We start from the raw sequence: 18,977 nt of genomic DNA, 5'->3' as shown, positions 1-18,977 counted from the left end.
CTTATTGGAGCGTTTTTTAAATGTTATTTTATTTTTTAAAAGCTTACCAAGGCAAGTCGGTTAAGAACAAATTCTTATTTCCAATGACGGCCTACACTGGCCAAACCAGGACAATGCTGGGCCACTTGTATGCCGCCCTATGGGACCCCCAATCACAGCCGGTTGTGATACAGCCTGGATTCGAACCATGGTGTCTGTAGTGATACCTAGCACTAAGATGCAGTGTCTTAGACCGCTGCGCCACTTCATGTCTTAAAGTTATGATTGACTGTCATTTCTCTTTGCTTATTTGAGCTGTGTTTGCCATAATATGGACTTGGTCTTATACCAAATAAAGCTGTCTTCTGTATACCACCCCTACCTTATTACAACACAACTGATTGGCTCAAACGCATTATGAAGGAAATTCCACAAATTAACTTTTAACAAGGCACACCTGTTAATTGAAATTCCTTATGAAGCTGGTTGAGAGAATGCCAAGTGTGAAAGCTGTCAAGGCAAAGGGTGGTTACTTTTTAAGAATCTTAAATATAAACATTTTTGGATTTAATAGTTTGTTTTCACTATTCTACAATGTAGAAAATAATAAATAAATAAAAACCCTGGAATGAGTTGTCCAAACTTTTGACTGGTACTGTATATAAACAAAAGTTAGTGGAGTTGGCTATTTTAGCCACACCCGTTGCTGATGGGTGTGTAAACTCGAGCACACGGCCATGCAATCTCCATAGACAAACATTGGCAGTAGAATGGGCTAACTGAAGTGCTTTTCAACGTAATCCTGTCATAGAATTCCAGCTTTCCAACAAGTCAGTAAGTAAAATTTCTGCCCTGCTAGAGCTTCCCAGGTCAATTGTAAGTGCTGTTATTGTGAAGTGGAAACGTCTAAGAGCAACAACTGCTCAGCTGCGAAGTGGTAGGCCACACAAGCTCACAGAATGGCATCATCGAGTGCTGAAGTGTGTATCGTGTTTAAATCGTCTGTCCTCGGTTGCAACACGCACTACCACGTTACAAACTGCCTCTGGAAGCAATGTTAGCACAATAACTGTTTGTCAGGAGCTTTATGAAATGGCTTTCTGTGGCAGAGCAGCCGCACACAAGCCTGAGATCACCATGCACAATGCCAAACTTTGGCTGGAAGGGTGTAAAGTTCGCTGCCATTGGACTTTGGAACAGTGGAAACGTGTTCTCTGGAGTGATGAATCACACTTCACCATCTGGCAGTCCGACGAAAAAATCTGGTTTTGGTGGCTTCCAGGATAATGCTACCTGCCCGAATGCTTTGTGGCAACTAAAGTTTGCTGGATGAATAATGTCTTTGGCTGTTTTTCATGGTTCGGGCTTGGCTTGTTAGTTCCAGTGAAGGGAAATATGAATGCTATAGCATACAATGAGATTCTTGACGATTCTTTGCTTCCAACTTTGTGGCAACAGTTTGGGGAAGGCCCTTTAACGGTTTCAGCATGACAGTGCCCCTGTGCACAAAGTGCGGTCCATACAGAAATGGTTGGTTGAGATCGGTGTGGAAGAACTTGACTGGCCTGCACAGAGCCCTGAGCTCAACCCCATCGAACACCTTTGGGATTAATTGAAATGCTGACTTCGAGCCAGGCCTAATCATCCAGTGTCCGACCTCAATAATGCTGTTGTCTGAATGGACGCAATTCCCCACAGCAATGTTTCAACATCTAGTGGAAAGCCTATCCAGAAGAGTGGAGGCTGTTATAGCATGTAAAGGGGAACCAACTCTATTAATGCAAATGATTTTGGAATTAAATGTTCGGCGAGCAGGTGTCCACATACTTTTGGTAGTGTATGGTTACATGCAAAATACTTACTACTTTTCAGCTACCCCTAACCTTAACCGTTTTAGCTAACCCTTCCCCTAACCTTAACCCCTAGAGCTAGCTAGCATCAGCCACCTAGCAAATGTTAGCCATAACAAATTGGAACTTGTAACATATTGTACGTTTTGCAAATTCGTAACATATTGTACGTTTTGCAAATTCGTAACATATTGTACGTTTTGCAAAATCTTAATGTTGAATGAATTGCAATTTGTAACATTGTATGAATTTCAATTCGAAGATATCATATGAAATGGAGTGTCTAGGAGTTAATAATTTTGCAATAAAATAATTGCAGATGTCATCTGCTTCTAAATAATCCCTATCTTAACATTTATCTGGCTAATATTTAGGTGTTTATTTATTAAAGTTGTAGCTAGCTGAGCTTAGCAGAATAACAAATGTCAATATTATAAACACACAACTGACCTAAATTTGAATAGAATAATTGTTTCATTCTTGTTTTAAGGGGGATACAATGGGGGCGTTTTTGGACAAGCCAAAGATGGAGAAGCACAATGCTCATGGTGAGGGGAACCGTCTGACCTATGGCCTGAGCAGCATGCAGGGCTGGAGAGTGGAGATGGAGGATGCCCACACGGCAGTCATTGGCCTGCCTCATGGGCTCGACCCTTGGGCCTTCTTTGCAGTTTATGATGGGCATGCTGGCTCCCAGGTGGCTAAATACTGCTGCGGGCACCTTCTGGAGCACATCACCAGCAACCCAGACTTCCAGAGTGCTCTGGAGCCGGAACCCAATGTAGAGAGTGTGAAGACCGGCATCCGCACAGGTTTCCTGCAGATTGACGAGCACATGCGGTCCATCTCTGAGAAGAAGCACGGTGTGGACCGCAGCGGCTCCACCGCGGTGGGGGTCATGATTTCCCCAGGTCACATCTACTTCATCAACTGTGGAGACTCCCGGGGTCTTCTTAGCCGTGGAGGAGCTGTGCACTTTTTCACACAGGACCACAAGCCCAGCAACCCACTGGAGAAGGAGAGGATCCAGAACGCAGGTGGGTCTGTCATGATCCAGCGAGTGAATGGCTCTCTGGCAGTGTCCCGGGCACTGGGAGACTTTGACTACAAGTGTGTGCATGGCAAGGGCCCCACTGAGCAGCTGGTTTCACCAGAGCCTGAGGTGTATGCCATTGAAAGGTCTGAGGTGGAAGATGAGTTCATCGTCCTAGCCTGCGACGGCATCTGGGATGTCATGGCCAATGAGGAACTTTGTAATTTTGTCAGGTCGAGGCTTGAGGTGACCGATGACCTTGAGAGAGTCTGCAATGAAATTGTTGACACTTGCTTGTACAAGGTGAGATTTGTCAATTTATTGTTCACAGAATTGCTAACAATTAAGCATTTGCATGCACTTGAATGTTACCACTCGCATGTAGACAGTTCATTTTTCAAAATTGTACATTTTGTCACACGAATAGGCATCATGGATAGCACATGCTAAACGTTTTACTTTAAGTCTGTCTGTATTGCACTCGCTCTATGAACAGGGGAGTCGGGACAATATGAGTGTTGTGCTGATCTGCCTCCCAGGGGCTCCAAAGGTGACTGCAGAAGCTGTGAAAAGGGAAGCGGAGCTGGATAAGTACCTGGAAAGCAGAGTAGAAGGTGCAGCATCTTAATATGCATATAGAAACCTAGATAATATAAGAACCTTGTCATGAATTTAATGTGATTTGAAGCTCAGATCACAAATTGTGTGTTTCATAGATTGTTTTCCACTTAGAGAATGTGTGGTTCTGCTAATTTCCACAGAGGTCATAAAGAAGCAGGGAAACGAAGGGGTTCCAGACTTGGTCCACGTGATGCGGACGTTAGCATCGGAGAGCATCCCTAACCTCCCTCCTGGGGGAGAGCTGGCCAGCAAGTGAGTGAGCTCTTTTGACTGTACCTCAGCCAACTGAATGTTTTTGATGTCGATGAAGTATTAGGAAAATAGAGTAGCATGCTTTGCAAGGTAAGGTTTCTTTAGGGGGAGGAATCTATTTCTGATCTCAGGTGCACAGGCACTCAAGACTTTTCACCTAAGTGGTTTTGATAGCTTGGACTTGCTTGAAAGTTTGGGCTTTTAGTTGGGCTAATTGAATTTTGCCCTTCAATTCCAGCCTTCTGTTTTCCCCTCTTATGCTCAGCATTTAGCTCGCCTGTATAAACTGTTTTGTTTTCGTTGGACTTGAATACAATGATTTTGTTATTGCTTGCCTAGCTAAACCTGCATGGTTGGTAACTTTACTTTTTTTGTGTTTTAGACGAAGCGTTATTGAAGCAGTGTACAACAAACTCAACCCATACCGAGGTGATGACGCAGTAAGTATCACCCGACAACTGCTATCCTCTCACGAAAGCTTTTTAATTTGAATGTGTATGTATGTATGTATGTGTGTGTGTGTGTGTATGTACGTGTGTGTTTGTTGGTGTGTTTGTGCACATCTGTATGTCGAGGGGAAAAAATACAATTTATCAGCTCAATTTGGAACATTCAACATATTTAACACTTTTTTTTAGAATTTGGACACCCTCTCCAAAATAATCTGTTTTTAAAGATGAATCAAGGAGAGGCAATATGTATTAAAAAAAATATGTATATATATACACACAATTATTCAGACATGATGAATAATAGGATGACATATAGCATGACAATGACATGGCACAGGATAATCCTCATGTTTGCATTGAACTGCTGTTTTCCTATCATTGCCTTATGGATAGCTGCAGTTGATGTCGGAAGTTTACATACACTTAGGTTGGAGTCATTAAAACTCGTTTTTCAACCACTCCACACATTTCTTGTTAACAAACTATAGTTTTGGCAAGTCGGTTAGGACATCTACTTTGTGCATGACACATCATTTTCCCAACAATTGTTTACAGACAGATTATTTCACTTATAATTCACTGTATCACAATTCTAGTGGGTAAGAAGTTTACCTACACCAAGTTGACTGTGCCTTTAAACTTTGACCATCAATATGTTTGGAGGAAAAAGGGGGAGGCTTGCAAGCCGAAGAGCACCATCCCAACCGTGAAGCACGGGGGTGGCAGCATCATGTTGTGGGGGTGCTTTGCTGCAGGAGGGACTGGTGCACTTCACAAAATAGATGGCATCATGAGGGAGGAAAATTATTTGGATATATTGAAGCAGCATTTCAAAACATCAGTCAGGAAGTTAAAGCTTGGTCGCAAATGGGTCTTCCAAATGGACAATGACCCCAAGCATACTTCCAAAGTTGTGCAAAATGGCATAAGGACCACAATGTCAAGGTATTGGGAGTGGCCATCACAAAGCCCTGACCTCAATCCTATAGAACATTTGTGGGCAGAACTGAAAAAGCATGTGTGAGTAAGGAGGCCTACAAACCTGACTCAGTTACACCAGCTCCTTCCTGAGGAATAGGCCAAAATGCACCTAAATTATTGTGAGAAGCTTGTTGAAGGCTACCCGAACTGTTTGACCCAAGTTATACAATTTAAAGGCAATGCTTCCAAATACTAATTGTGTGCATGTAAACGTCTGACTCACTGAGAATGTGATGAAAGAAATAAAAGCTGAAAGAAATTACTATTATTCTAACATTTCACATTCTTAAAATAAGGTGATGATCCTAACTGACCTAAGACAGGGAATTTTTACTTGGATTAAATGTCAGGAATTGTGAAACTGAGTTGAAATGTATTTGGCTAAAATGTGAACTTCCAACTTCAACTGTATATAATCCTTGTTTGTAATCCACTTTCTATTTGACCTGTAATCCATTTAGCTCGTTACATAACATCCCAGAATGCATTTAGTTCTTCCCACAGTTAACAGCTGTTTCATGCGTATTGTTTAGTTCACTCCTGAATTGACACTGCAGCCTTTGATGTAAAGATACCAAAATGCTTTATACTGTATTGAGCAGATGAGATTGCATGAACACAGCCAATGTTCTTCTCGACAACAGGTTCTGTACTGTAACTCAAACTTGTTTTTATGGAACTTAGCCAGTGTACATATCTAGCAGAGGTCAGCCATGCCCATGAAACAGTTTACTAAATTTTATTTTCAATTAAGATGATGTTAAGACTAGGCCTAACCTAGGTCTATAAAACTAAACCAGCACTTGCAATCACATTTGTCGTGCTTGATTAACTAGGTGAATCAGTATTTAGCTAGCCTCCAGATTGATTTCGGGTTTCTATTACTGGTTGGGTACTGTCATGATCAAATAAGCTTTTTGCTTGAAAAGGAAATGGTTCTTTTGTGGAGCTGTTTATACAGGGGTCGCATGAGCGTTCAGAGATCTGCATTTTCAAAACATGGACCATCAAAAAAACTGTCTTATCAAACCATTTCTCCTGCATTTTATATTGAAAGGCAACAGTTTTTGTTGCTATAAATTGGTTGATAAAGTGGCGTGCAACTAGTTTTTCATCACACAAAATGAAGTAATGCAAAACATTAGTCCGAAAATGGCTTTGTTTTCATCAGATGACAACAGAAGTGCAACAATATTTGGCTAGCAGACAAACAAACGTTTAACTTAGACACAATGAAAAAGCAAGGTATTTTTTTGCAAAGACAATGCATGGCTATTAGATTTATTCTGTTTACCATAGAAAGCTAGCCAGCTACATTTCCTAATGTTTTGCCAAAACGACCAGCTAAAAGTAACCATTATTCCCCACTGCCATCAGTCGGCTTGCTGTCTGCTGATCAAATGCTGTTCTTGAATGCAGGAATTTGATTGGTCTGAAGGCCAGAGGAAAGATTTCTCTTCCGAGTGGAGATGTGCAACTGAAGCACAAAATTTGTCTGATGCCGAGCAGAAATGAGATCTCCTTTTACAAAACACAGCAATGTTTTTCTTATCTTTTTCTTTCAGAGTAAAAAATGCAGAATTCATATCTAAACATTTTCATGACTACTCACTCCTACAACTTGTTGTTAGTGAAATGTTCTATTCAAACTAACCATAAATAAAATTCTACAAGAAATTTAGGCAAAAGGGAAGACTTCAAGAAATTGCTGTTTATACCAGGGATCTCAATCTCAATTCCCAGAAAGCTTTGCTCATGCCTAAATTATTTTCTGGATGCCTGTCCAAGTTCGTAACTAGTTTAGGACAAAATTATCCTCTTTGGTGCAAAGATCAGCACATCTCCAGGAGTTGAAATAGAGACCCCTTGGATGTTGATCCAGTATCTGATGGATTTTTCCTTCCTTCAAGGACTCCGCATCGACAGACGACATGTGGTAACACAACCCCTACCACTAACACAGCACAGAGTTTACAAACCTCTACCCTCAAGAATCACAGCAGCTCCATTCAGCAGCTTGTCTCCCCACCACTCTGAGCGTTCCATTTGTAAGAAGGGAATATGATTGGAGGAGGAGGAGATGCGCACACACACCCCTACACCCCAGATAGAGCAGCACCAGTCAGCTCTGGAGTTCAGGATCCCCTCCATTTTGTCTCACCTTTATTTTCAATCCCACCCTTAACCTGTTGGGACTCTGTAGTTATGTTTTAGGTTTTCTTTTCTTTTTTTAATCAGTTAAAACAACTATTTTGGGCTGTAATTTCCTTGTTTTGTATATTTCTGTTTTGGTGAAGTGCAATTGTCCTGTACAAAGCCTGTATTTAATACAGCTTGAGTTAAAGTTAAAAGGAAAAAAATAACCTTTATACACTATCAGCCCTTTTCCTGCTCTTCTGGAGTTCCAACAAATGTCTATTCAGTGAATATTACTGTTTGTCCTCCAGGTGATATTATCCTCTTGCTCTTTTTACATTTTTTTGTTTGTCTTTGCTCTTTAAGAAACGGGTCAATTGTATAGGTTCACAGCACAGTAAGCTCTCTAAACCATAAATTCTAATATCTAAATTTCTTTTGTTTTGTATAAAAAAAATCTACGTAGTGTAGTAACTATGGTACTACAGTCTTTCATTGTGTGTTCTGTCTTTTGGGGGCAATTCTTGTTCATCACCTGTAAACAACGCAACAAAGCAGTTCCTAGATGCAAATGAAGATGAGCTCACCTGACACCTTTTAACACTTGTGGTGTGTGTGTGTGGCTGCCTGTGGGTAGTGGCAAGTGTTTCTAGGTGCTTGTGTGTGTGCACATGTTTGTATAGAGGTAGATCTCTATATCTGTAGCTGTTAGCTAATGTTTGCTATGGTGGTGCAGATTATGGCAAATGTTTCTCCATTACTCCTACATACCTATTGTGCACCTGTCTTGTATATCAGTACGATACTACCCTTCACTTCAGAGCTTTGGAGAACACTTTATATGACACTGGATGGATTAAGTTGACTTTTTGCCGTTTTTAACTTATGACATCTGCCACAACCATTTTGTAATTCTACTGACATGCAGTGATTTATGCTAGTCTGACTAGTTTACATGTTCATGTAAGAATTTTTAAAAATAAATGTAATATGTCACAGATGCACATATTTCAGCTTTATGATAGCCCAGCATGCCAAGTGAAGTTCTGAGATTCAGTGCATTTTATTTGTTAAAAGCCTGCGTTTGGTACTGAGAGGAGTTCAAATCACAACATCTATATGATAGTCTGATTTTACAAGTGTATAAGTGCTGATTTTGTTAAAAACCCTAATTACCACCATCAGTCTGAGTGAACCTTCAATCTTCCCTTAACAATTTCGAGGTGGTATTTTTTTAATTGTTGCGATATTCAACTATACAACCAAGAACAAATCTACTGAATGCAATGAGCTGTCCTAGAGTACCTTATATTTACTCTGAGTGGTTTGGGGGGCTCTGTGTAGAGTCTTCAGCCACTGCACCAGGAGCCTGTGCACAATATGGTATGCTTCTAAAGTGTGTATGATTTTGCTGTATATCTTTCCCTTAAAAAAAATCAAATGAATAGTTAGACTAAATCTGTATTTTACATGCAGATGTATTGGTGAGATGTTTTTTATTTTGAACTGCATTGCTGCAAGTCTTTTCTGACCTATTGTCAAGGAATAAATCATGTCACTTGAGTTAAATGCTTGGTTAGCAAGATACTCTTGTTTTTGAATGTTGAATCGATTAGAATTGAGCGCTGTAGGTAAATGTGTCCTAATCCCCTTGGGTTCTGTCCTGTTTGTCTAAATCAGGTTTTCCCAAACTTGGTCCCCAATGCACGTTTTTGTTTTTTTCCCCTAGAACTACACAGCTGATTTCAAATAATTAAAGTTAGATGACAAGTTTTTTATTTATTTTATTTATCAGCAGCAGAGTGCTAGGGCAAAAAAACTAAATGTGCACCCAAGGGACCCAGGACCAAGTTTGGGAAACAGTGGTCTAACACAGGGTAACGTACTGAATTTATAATTTCTCTTTAACCAACTGACAATCTAATGATGTAACTTCTAACAACAAACTACCACATTGACTCCTGAATTTGACCCCAAGATAAACAGTTTAGAGATGGCTTGATATGCCACCCTTGTTGTTTTTTATCCATACCTGCAGTTGTTTTTTAGAAATTATAAACAATACGAAGTACATCCCAGATTAACTCTTCTAAATTATTTTTTCTGAGCTTGCCATATGGACAATTGATACAGCTGTAATGTCAATTATACTTACAATGTTGTTAAAGGGTAAACAAGTCTAACAATGCCTTCATAATTTTAAGCAATGAATCTGATGAAGTGATTATGTAGTCATTGTTGAGATGCAATATACCCATTTGGTTCAACTGTCACAGCTACCCAAGTCACTTTTCCAAATTGAGAAAGAAATGTGGTTAAATTGGTAAAATTCTTTCTTTACTGTGATTTTGTGTGAAGGGAACCACGTTTTAGGAGTGCAAAGAGGCGTGAACAACCGTAATACAAGCCCTAGCTTTTTTTAACATCTGTATAGTTGTTTAGGATCTTAGCTTAAGGAGTGCAAACATTCGGTTACGCCTTTGTCCTTTTTATAAGCTAAAGTATTTTCTACTGAAATACTACAGCATGTATATTGTTTTTCATTTACGAAATGATGTAATCAAGGAAAATCGGTCTTAACCTGTTTTGCAGGTTTATTCTTTTACTGTCTTTTTTTTTTTTTTTTTTACAAGACTTGAAATAAATACTTTTTTATTTCCGAAATGCATTAACTTAATCTTTTGGCTAGCCAGACATTTTTCTGTTATCTGTTCAACTTAACACTGATTTTGTGCTGCCCTGCTGTTGTTTAAGGAGTCAGCTTTAAGGTCAGCGTTCTGTTGTCAACACACCAGTTTTAATGTGGGCGACTTGCGTAGTGGCTAAGGTTTTAGGTTCATGTAAGGCGTCATCTGTCATTCTTATTTAAGCCTCATAAGGAATATATTTATATTGGAGTAAGAGATTTTAATGCTTGCGCCCATATTGTACATAATATTGATGTACCTCAGTTGTGGTGATACTGTGTGACCCTTTGGCAGTGGTGGGTTGTGTCCCCTTTAACAGGGGGCCTGAACCCAATGTTGCTGACCTTTTCAGCTCACTAATAAGCTCACCGATTTGCCTTACCCAATCTAACTCAACCCCCTAAAGTACTTGTTCATTGGAACACTTCAAGGAGTAATTTCAAATTGTGTTTCCAAGTTAGGGTACTTCTCTAAAAAGTGGCATACTATGTTGGGAGTCACATGGTACACCTTTTCATTTCTGGTTTATATTAAAAACAAATGTTACTTATTGAATCTTTTGAAATATTATTTGAATTGTTCAGTCCTGCAGATGTCCTACTTTCAGCAAATGCAAGTGTTAAACAATTGGGTAACCTTGTAAGCATTTGAAATGTGCGTACATGTCTGCTATATTTATGAATGCATTCAAGAATAGCTTTAGTGCTGTAGATAAGTATTGTCTATGTTGATTCAACTGCTTCTCAGAGGCCTCTGTGATTGACTACAAAGTTCAAAAACTGTATATTTTGTATTATGTTCTAGCTCGGATAAAAGAAAATGTTAAAGCTTTGTTCCCTGAACTTTATTGTGCTATGTGAGTCGATTGAACAAATTGCATTCCTTGCTTGTGAATTAATGCGTTCTCGTATTTCTATGATCTTCTCCTTAGTTTTTTTTTGTTGCCTTTTTGAATTTTGAAATGAAATTTCTAGTTGCAGAATGTACCACAAAATAAACGGGTTGTTACCTTGTATCGCTCTTCTCATTTCATCTCTCTTGATCTGCTCAATTCATTGTCCCATTTTTAACCAGAAATCTAAAGCTCAATGTCAGACCTACCAATTCCTTCATAAAAGACTAATGTTTTCAATCACACAATATACTGTAAGACCCAACACACAAAGTACTGATTTAGTGTTTTGTTGATCCAATAATGTGCATATACACAGTGCCTTCAAAGTATTCAGACCCCTTGACCCTTTCTATATTTTGTTGCGTTACAGCCTTATTCTAAAATGGGTGAAATAAATCCTCATCTACATACAATGACAAAGCGAAAACGGGGTTAGAAAGTTTTGCAAATGAAGGGAAAAAAATACTATACTAAGTACTATACTAAAATACTAAGTATTCAGACCATTTCCTATGAGACTTGAAATTGAGCTAAGGTGCATCCTGTTTCCATTTTTTTAAATCCTTTTGTACAATTTAATTTTAGTCCACCTGTGGTAAATTCAATTGATTGGACAGGAGGCACACTCCTGTCTATATAGGGTCCCACAGTTGACAGTGCATCTCAAAGCAAAAACCAAGCCATGAGGTTGAAGGAATTGTCTGTAGAGCGCTGAGACAGGATTGTGTCTGGGGAAGGGTACCACAAAATGTCTGCAGCATTGAAGATCCCCAAGGACACAGTGGCCTCTTATCATTCTTAAGTGGAAGAAGTTTGGAACCACCAATACTCTTCCTAGAGCTGGTCGCCCAGCCAAACTGCGCAGTCGGGGGAGGAGGGCCTTGGTCAGGGAGGTTACTAAGAACCCGATGGTCACTCTGACAGAGCTCAAGAGTTCCTCTGTGGAGGTAGGAGAACCAGAAGGACAACCATCTCTGCAGCACTCCACTAATCAGGTCTTTATGGTAGAGTGGCCAGGTGGAAGCCACACCTAAGTAATGGACACATGACAGCCTGCTTGGAGTTTGCCAAAAGGCACCTCAAGATTCTCTGGTTTGATGAAACCAAGATTTGACTGAATGCCAAGCGTCACATCTGGAGGAAACCTAGCACCATCCCTACGGTGAAGCATGGTGGTGGCAGCATGTTGTGGGGATGTTTTTCAGCAGCAGGAACTGGGAGACTAGTCAGGATTGAGGAAAAGATGAACGGAGCAAAGTACAGAGAGATCCTTGATGATAACCTGCTCCAGACCTCAGACTGGGGCGAAGGTCCACCTTTCGACAGAGACTTTCTAAGCACACAGCCAAGACAACGCAGGAGTGGTTTTGGGACAAGTCTCACTCTCCATCCAACCTAACAGAGTATGAGAGGATCTGCAGGGAAGAATGCAAGAAACTCCCCAAATACAGGCGTGTCCAGCTTGTAGCGTCATACCCAAGAAGACTCGATTCTGTAATCGCTGGCAAAGGTGCTTCAACAAAGTACTGAGTAAATGTAATATTTAAGTTTTTATAATTAGCTCAAATTTCTAAACCTGTTTTTGCTTTGTCATTATGTGGTATTGTGTTGATTGATGGGGGGGGGGACAATTGAATACATTTTAGAATAAGGCTGTAATGTAACAAAAGGTTGATAAAGTCAATGGGTCTGAATACTTTCAGAAGGCACTGTATTCCTAGACCTGTGATGGCGCATGAGGCCATGTTTTTGCATGCTATCTAGATTAAGTGATGTGTTTTTACCAGTCCTCTATAAAGCCTTCCAGATTTTGAACATATTAGTGTTCATATATTTGCCCCGCCCCTTGGTATGGAATTAAGGTGGTCTCTAAAAGATCAATTCGAACTGCAAGTGATCCTAGCCAACAGATTGGACCTTTTTTCTTAACTGATTATATCGTAGCAGTACCCTATTTTGGACTGCTGCTGTATGCAGCAGTATAACATCCACTCATGCATGGACAACAGGAATGGAGTCAATGTCACATAGGTGTGCATTTTGTGCATCCATGTTTGTGGGGTGTTTTACCCTGAAGTGGGGGACGATATAGTGTGTAGTACAGTAGACTCGTGATGAATTGCAGTTTTTACTACTGCTTTTATGCAGTGTTACACACTCACCCAGCTCAAATTAGGATGAGAACGTAGGGTACACTCCCCCTCCTACACAATGCTCACATATTTCATATTATACACATTACTAGCGTTTCCCAAACTCGGTCCTTGGGTCCAAGTGGTGCAAGTTTAGTTTTTTGCCCTAGAGCTAACCAGTTGATTCAACTAATCATCAAGCTTTGATCATTTGAATCTGCAGTGTAGTTTTAAGGCAAAAAACAAAACGTGCATTCCTTAGGGTCCCGAGGACCGAGTTTGGGAAACGCTGCATAATACACATGCATATGTCCCAAGCACTAATGCTTGGGACATGTGGCCTCGAGCTTAGTGTCGAAGCATTGGCCCTGCCATGGATGTGGCTTGTCTGTGTTTGCCTGTCTGCATCCATGGGGGAGATGCAGCTTGGAATGGTCCAGGGCCGTGGCAGGGATTACATTAAATGTCAACATACTGTCATGAGCCGGGTTAGGTTAAACGGTGCTAAGTGCCATGCAATTGATGTATCGGGTATAATTTGCATTGTTATGATGCGTTATGAATGGTCTGGTTGGGGAGGGGAGGTTTTATCTTGTATCCCTGATTTAGCCAATATACAGTTGAAGTCTGAAGTTTACCTACACTTAGGTTGGAGTCATTAAAACTCATTTTTCAACCACTGCACAAATTTATTGTTAACAAACTATAGTTTTAGGAAGTCGGTTAGGACATCTACTTTGTGCATGACACAAGTAATTTTTCCAACAATTGTTTACAGACAGATTATTTCACTTATAATTCACTGTATCACAAATCCAGTGGGTCAGAAGTTTACATACACTAAGTTGACTATGCCTTTGAACAGCTTGGAAATTTTAAGAAAATTATGTCATAGCTTTAGAAGCTTCTGATAGGCTAATTGACATCATTTGAGTCAATTGGAGGTGTACCTGTGGATGTATTTCAAGGCCTACCTTCAAACTTGGTGCCTCTTTGCTCGTTATGGTTGGAGGAAAAAGGGGGATGCTTGCAAGCCGAAGGACACCATCCCAACCGTGAAGCACGGGGGTGGCAGCATCATGTTGTGGGGGTGGTTTACAAAATAGATGGCATCATGAGGCAGGAGAATTATGTGGATTATATTGAAGCAACATCTCAAGACATCAGTCTTAAAGTTAAAGTTAAAGCTTGGTCGCAAATGGGTCTTCCAAATGGACAATGACCCCAAGCATGCTTCCAAAGTTGTGGCAAAATGGCTTAAGGACAACAAAGTCAAGGTATTGGTCATCACAAAGCCCTGACCTCAATCCTATAGAACATTTGTGGGCAGAACTGAAAAAGCGTGTGCGAGCAAGGAGGCCTACAAACCTGACTCAGTTACACCAGCTCTGTCAGGAGGAATGGGCCAAAATTCACCCAACTTATTGTGGGAAGCTTGTGGAAGGCTACTCGAACTGTATGACCCAAGTTTAAAAAATTTAAAGGCAATGCTATCAAATACTAATTGAGTGTATGTAAGCTTCTGACCCACTGGGTCTTCTAACCCACATGTGATGAAAGAAATAAAAGCTGAAATAAACCATTCTCTCTACTATTATTCTGACATTTCACATTTTTAAGTAAATTGGTGATCCTAATTTACCTAAAACAGGGATTTGTTACTAGGATTAAATGTCAGGAATTGAGTAACACTGAGTTTAAATGTATTTGGCTAAGGTGTATGTAGACTTCCGACTTCAACTGTATGTACTGAACAAAAATATAAACGCGACAATTTCAAAGATTTTACTGTGTTACAGTTCATATAAGGAAGTCAATTGAAATAAATTAATTAGGCCCTAATCTATGGATTTCACATGACTGGGAATACAGATATGCATCTGTTGGTCACAGATACCTTTAAAAGTTAGGGGTGTGGATCAGAAAAACTGTCCGTATCTGGTGTGACCACCATTTGCCTCATGCAGTGTGAATCTTTTCCTTCGCATAGAGTGATTGTAGCCTGTGGAATGTTGTTCCACTCCTCTTCAATGGCTGTGCGAAGTTACTGGATATTGTCTGGAACATGATTGTCGATTCAGAGTGAACATGCTCAATGGGTGAGTATGCAGGCCATGGAACAACTGGGACATTTTCAGCTTTATTTCAGAACTTTCAATTCTCTGGCAATAGCGCTGGTAGACATAATTGCAGTCCACATGCCAATTGCACACTCCCTCAACTTGAGACATCTGTGGCATTGTGTTGTGTAACAAAACTGCACATTTTAGAGTGGCCTTTTTGTCCCCAGCACAAGGTGCACCTGTTTAATAATCATGCTGTTTAATCAGCTTCTTGATATGCCACACCTTTTAGGTTGATGGATTATCTTGGCAAATGAGAAATACTCAGTAATGGATATGAACACATTTGTGGCACAACATTTGAGAGAAATAAGCTTTTTGTGCATATGGAACATTTCTGGGATCTTTTATTTTAGCGTTTGAAACATGGTACCAACACTTTACATGTTTCATTTTTTTTTTCAGTGTAATTGAAATGTATGTACCGGTACTCTGAATATAGTCCAGTTTATTTGAGAGGAATAGAGTAAATGTATCAGATTTAAAGTAACATAATACCATCAATGAATTAATACTTTACATACCAAAGATTTTTGGGGGATGCTATTCCGTCTGTTCCGTCTGTTTCTTTTAAACAATCATGTTAATCATCTGTAAATGTAAGTGTAGTTAGCTGTTTACTACCACCCTTTTGGTGCATCTCAATTTCTGGAATTTAAGTTAAATAACGAAGGTCATTTTTCATTCATATTGCATCTCTTTCACCCCTCTTCCAATAGAGCCCCACAGTGGAGGTGTCATAATACCCATAAAACCTAGCAGTCAAACAGGGAAATGGTTCCAATCGCCGGGGTAAGCCTACACAAAACACAGCCCTTATTTTAAGTGTTTCTAAAATTGGAACCATTTCCCTGTGACCACTAGGTTTTTTGGGGTATTATGACTCATACTGTGGTACTCTATTCAGATCTGTGAATGTGACCAGAGGAATGACCAATGTCCCAGTTACTGGTAGAGCTGCATTAAACCAGCCAGAGGGGGGGCCAGTGTTATTAACTGTGTCAATTAGAGTTGTGTGGATCCACACATTCTCACAGACAGTAGTGGACTATGAGGAGAAATTCCACTAAAGTGATTGATCAGAGTTTTCAGAGTGGTGTCTGAATTATTTGATGGTCAACATTGACATGTTATGAAGTCTCTGAATCCTTAAACACAGTTCTCAAAGACCGTGCCAAGAAGTCCCATATTTTAGCTTTTGCTTAAAGTCCAGAAGAGACCATAACTCACCATTGGGTGAATATACTGTGAATGTTACGGTACATATTTCCTGTGGTTATTTGTCGATTTGCATTTTGAGGTGTGTGTAATATGGCAGACTCATTAGATCCGAATCCACCTGCATCTCATAATTAATCACGCTGCCCTGATATTCCTCCAAATCAAAAAGCGGGCTCATCATCAAACGGAGCTGTCCTGTCAGCCTGGCGTTGTTTAGCGACTGTCATGCTCTGTTACTCATGGCAGGAACCCATTTGAGCCTGACTAATGCAGACATAGCAGAAAGAGGCGGGGCGGCAGGGCTCAATGCATACTCTGCATTTGGTTTTATACACTGAGGTCACCGAGCCTCTGTATTTGTTAGCTGACTTCGGAACGCAGTGCAATAATATTTTCTCTGGGTAGTCCGGTAAGAAAGACCTGAAACTGAATGCCATCCCTTTAGTTGATCATTTCTCCTTGATAGTATATAGAATGCTCATGGACAGGTCGACATGCTGACCTTACTTCATTGATACAGATTGAAGTGGGCCATAGCTCCTAGTAATGCAGTCAACCAAGGCCAATGCCAACAACACTTAATGTCAATGAAAATATTGCAGTGAATCAACATTCAACCTTTTTTAGGACTGTATGGCTTTTTCTCTTATTTGCTTATACTCCTCTCTCTCGTCTTGCTCAGACTCCCTCCCTCTCCGTTTCCTCTATCCGTGAGTCTATTTGTTGCCCGAGGTCAGTTTGTCATAGAGAGCACAAGCTTTTCTCACGTGGTCACGGTGATTCAATGATATGAGTGTATAAACAAGCGTATCAGGCAGGGATGACATCTAGCTGTTCTCTTCCCCTCCTCTTCTCTCGCCCTTTCCCCCTCCCACAGACAGACATAATGTACCTCTCTCTCTCATACTCATACACACACTGTTTCCCTCCCGCTTTCTCTATCACACTCTCTCACACACAAACACACACACATTGTGGGAGTTCGCGTCCTCCTTGTGAGGTGGATTATTCCTGCCCTGGGAATCCCAGCCCAGCTCATTTTATCCTGAATCCCCTGAGATGTGACTCATTTTAAATTAAGATGCCAAACAAGACAGCCTCGTTAAGGCGCACTGATGCACTCATTAGCATCAGCACTTTCCTCGTTAGACCCTGTATCAGGATTCTCTCCCACCAAATTATGTCCTGTCATTCCTTCACGCTGACTGGAAGGTTCAGGATTAATGTCAGATATGGCCCACAGCTCACCACTGTTGATATTCTCCAGTTATGCGACTGATTGATTTCCTTCCGGTTTCAACTTCTATATGTGACACCTCCTTTGTCCGCAGATTTGACTGATTTGACTGGAATTTAAATGGAATTGACTGCAAACCTGTTGCCCATTGTCTCAAATTTACTGAGTTTATTGTGATGGTTATTTACAGGTTTTCTTCATGTAAACTGCACCATTCAGCCCGACTGCTTATTACAACTTTAAAGGCCCAATGCAGCAGATTTGATCTCAATATCAAATAATTTCAGGGTAACAATTAATTACCTTACTGTGATTGTTTTCAATTAAGATGGTCAAAAAGCAACAAAAAAATAGCTTCTTAGCAGAAAGCAATTTCTCAAGCAAGAGTTTTGCTAGAACTGTCTGGGAGTGATCTGAGTGGAGAGGGGAAAACGAGCTGTTATTGGAAGAGAGGAAAATCTCTTTCTTATTGGTCTATTAACTAATTAACCGCCTGGTGATTCCACATAGTTGTTTGAAATATATAAAACACAGGAAAATCACGGTTTTGACTGCACTGGGCCTTTAATCATATGCTTCCCATATGCTTGCACAAAAGAGTGACAGAAACTGCCCTTGCATGTCCGGTATCATTTCAAGCTCTACCTGCTATTTTGTATGTTCTTTTTTGTGTACTATAATGTTTGTTCTTGTTATTTAAATGTATTGATGAATACATGGCACCTGTTCGGACTAAGCATGATCCGTGTCTTTCTGCCCGTCTGTCAGTTTGTGCTTTCTGCGCTGTGGACTATGCTGTAGTGAGGTGGAAGGTTTTCCCTCTGTTTGAATATATTTAATTTAGAATTTTTTCATCGCCTTTCCCGCTACCTCTGGCCTTCAGTCAGTGGTCGTTTTATTCCTCGGAATGCAGAAAAAATGTTCTTTCTTAGTACATCTGAGAAGGTATGCTTTTCTGTCCCTCAGAATGCAGACAGTTGTTACTTTTTTGTGTCTCTTGTTAACATACATCAATAATGTTCAGTATCCATGCCCCTGCATGCAGTTAGTTGCTTGTGCTATTTCTCCATCTTTCACCTACATCTTCCCCAGGAGATTCTCTTCTTTCGGGGTTTCAGCTAAACCAATGATCTCCGCCCACCTACTGAGGTGTTTGCTGTTGTCTATTGTCAGACCTTGAACTGTCTGTGATCAGTAATTTTCTCTCACTGTCATATTTTATGACTTTTGAATACTGTTCAAAATGTTGACCACCCCCCTCCTCCCAAACAGGCTGTGAATTGTTAGAAAATCCATCAATGTTTTTCTGCACCCTGTTTTGCAAGAACTGAAGATATATTTTGGTAATTTTTTCACACATTTCTCCTGTCTGATTCGA

At 40.3% G+C, this 18,977-nt stretch overlaps 1 protein-coding gene across 4 annotated transcripts in view; it reads left to right on the top strand.

Annotated features, from left to right (window-relative positions):
- The window catches only part of LOC118368238 (protein phosphatase 1A-like), a 28,146-nt gene that overhangs the window by 2,272 nt on the left and 6,897 nt on the right, over positions 1-18,977 (top strand). For 2 of the 4 annotated variants that reach the window (XM_035752179.2, XM_035752177.2), the window contains exons 2-6: positions 2,320-3,165; positions 3,359-3,476; positions 3,624-3,735; positions 4,118-4,175; positions 7,079-11,004. In XM_035752179.2, the coding sequence (XP_035608072.1) occupies positions 2,329-3,165; positions 3,359-3,476; positions 3,624-3,735; positions 4,118-4,175; positions 7,079-7,108 (1,155 nt within the window). In that variant the 5' untranslated portion in view covers positions 2,320-2,328 and the 3' untranslated portion in view covers positions 7,109-11,004. Of the gene's footprint in view, positions 1-2,319; positions 3,166-3,358; positions 3,477-3,623; positions 3,736-4,117; positions 4,176-7,078; positions 11,005-18,977 lie in introns of those variants that run through there. The other 2 variants (XM_035752178.2, XR_004822285.2) reach the window with 2 other exon arrangements.

The sequence above is a fragment of the Oncorhynchus keta genome, chromosome 35 (genome assembly GCF_023373465.1).
Source record: "Oncorhynchus keta strain PuntledgeMale-10-30-2019 chromosome 35, Oket_V2, whole genome shotgun sequence".
Classification (NCBI taxonomy): domain Eukaryota; kingdom Metazoa; phylum Chordata; class Actinopteri; order Salmoniformes; family Salmonidae; genus Oncorhynchus; species Oncorhynchus keta.
Note: the sequence above shows the minus strand (reverse complement) of the source record. Positions and strands in the feature narration are given on the sequence as shown.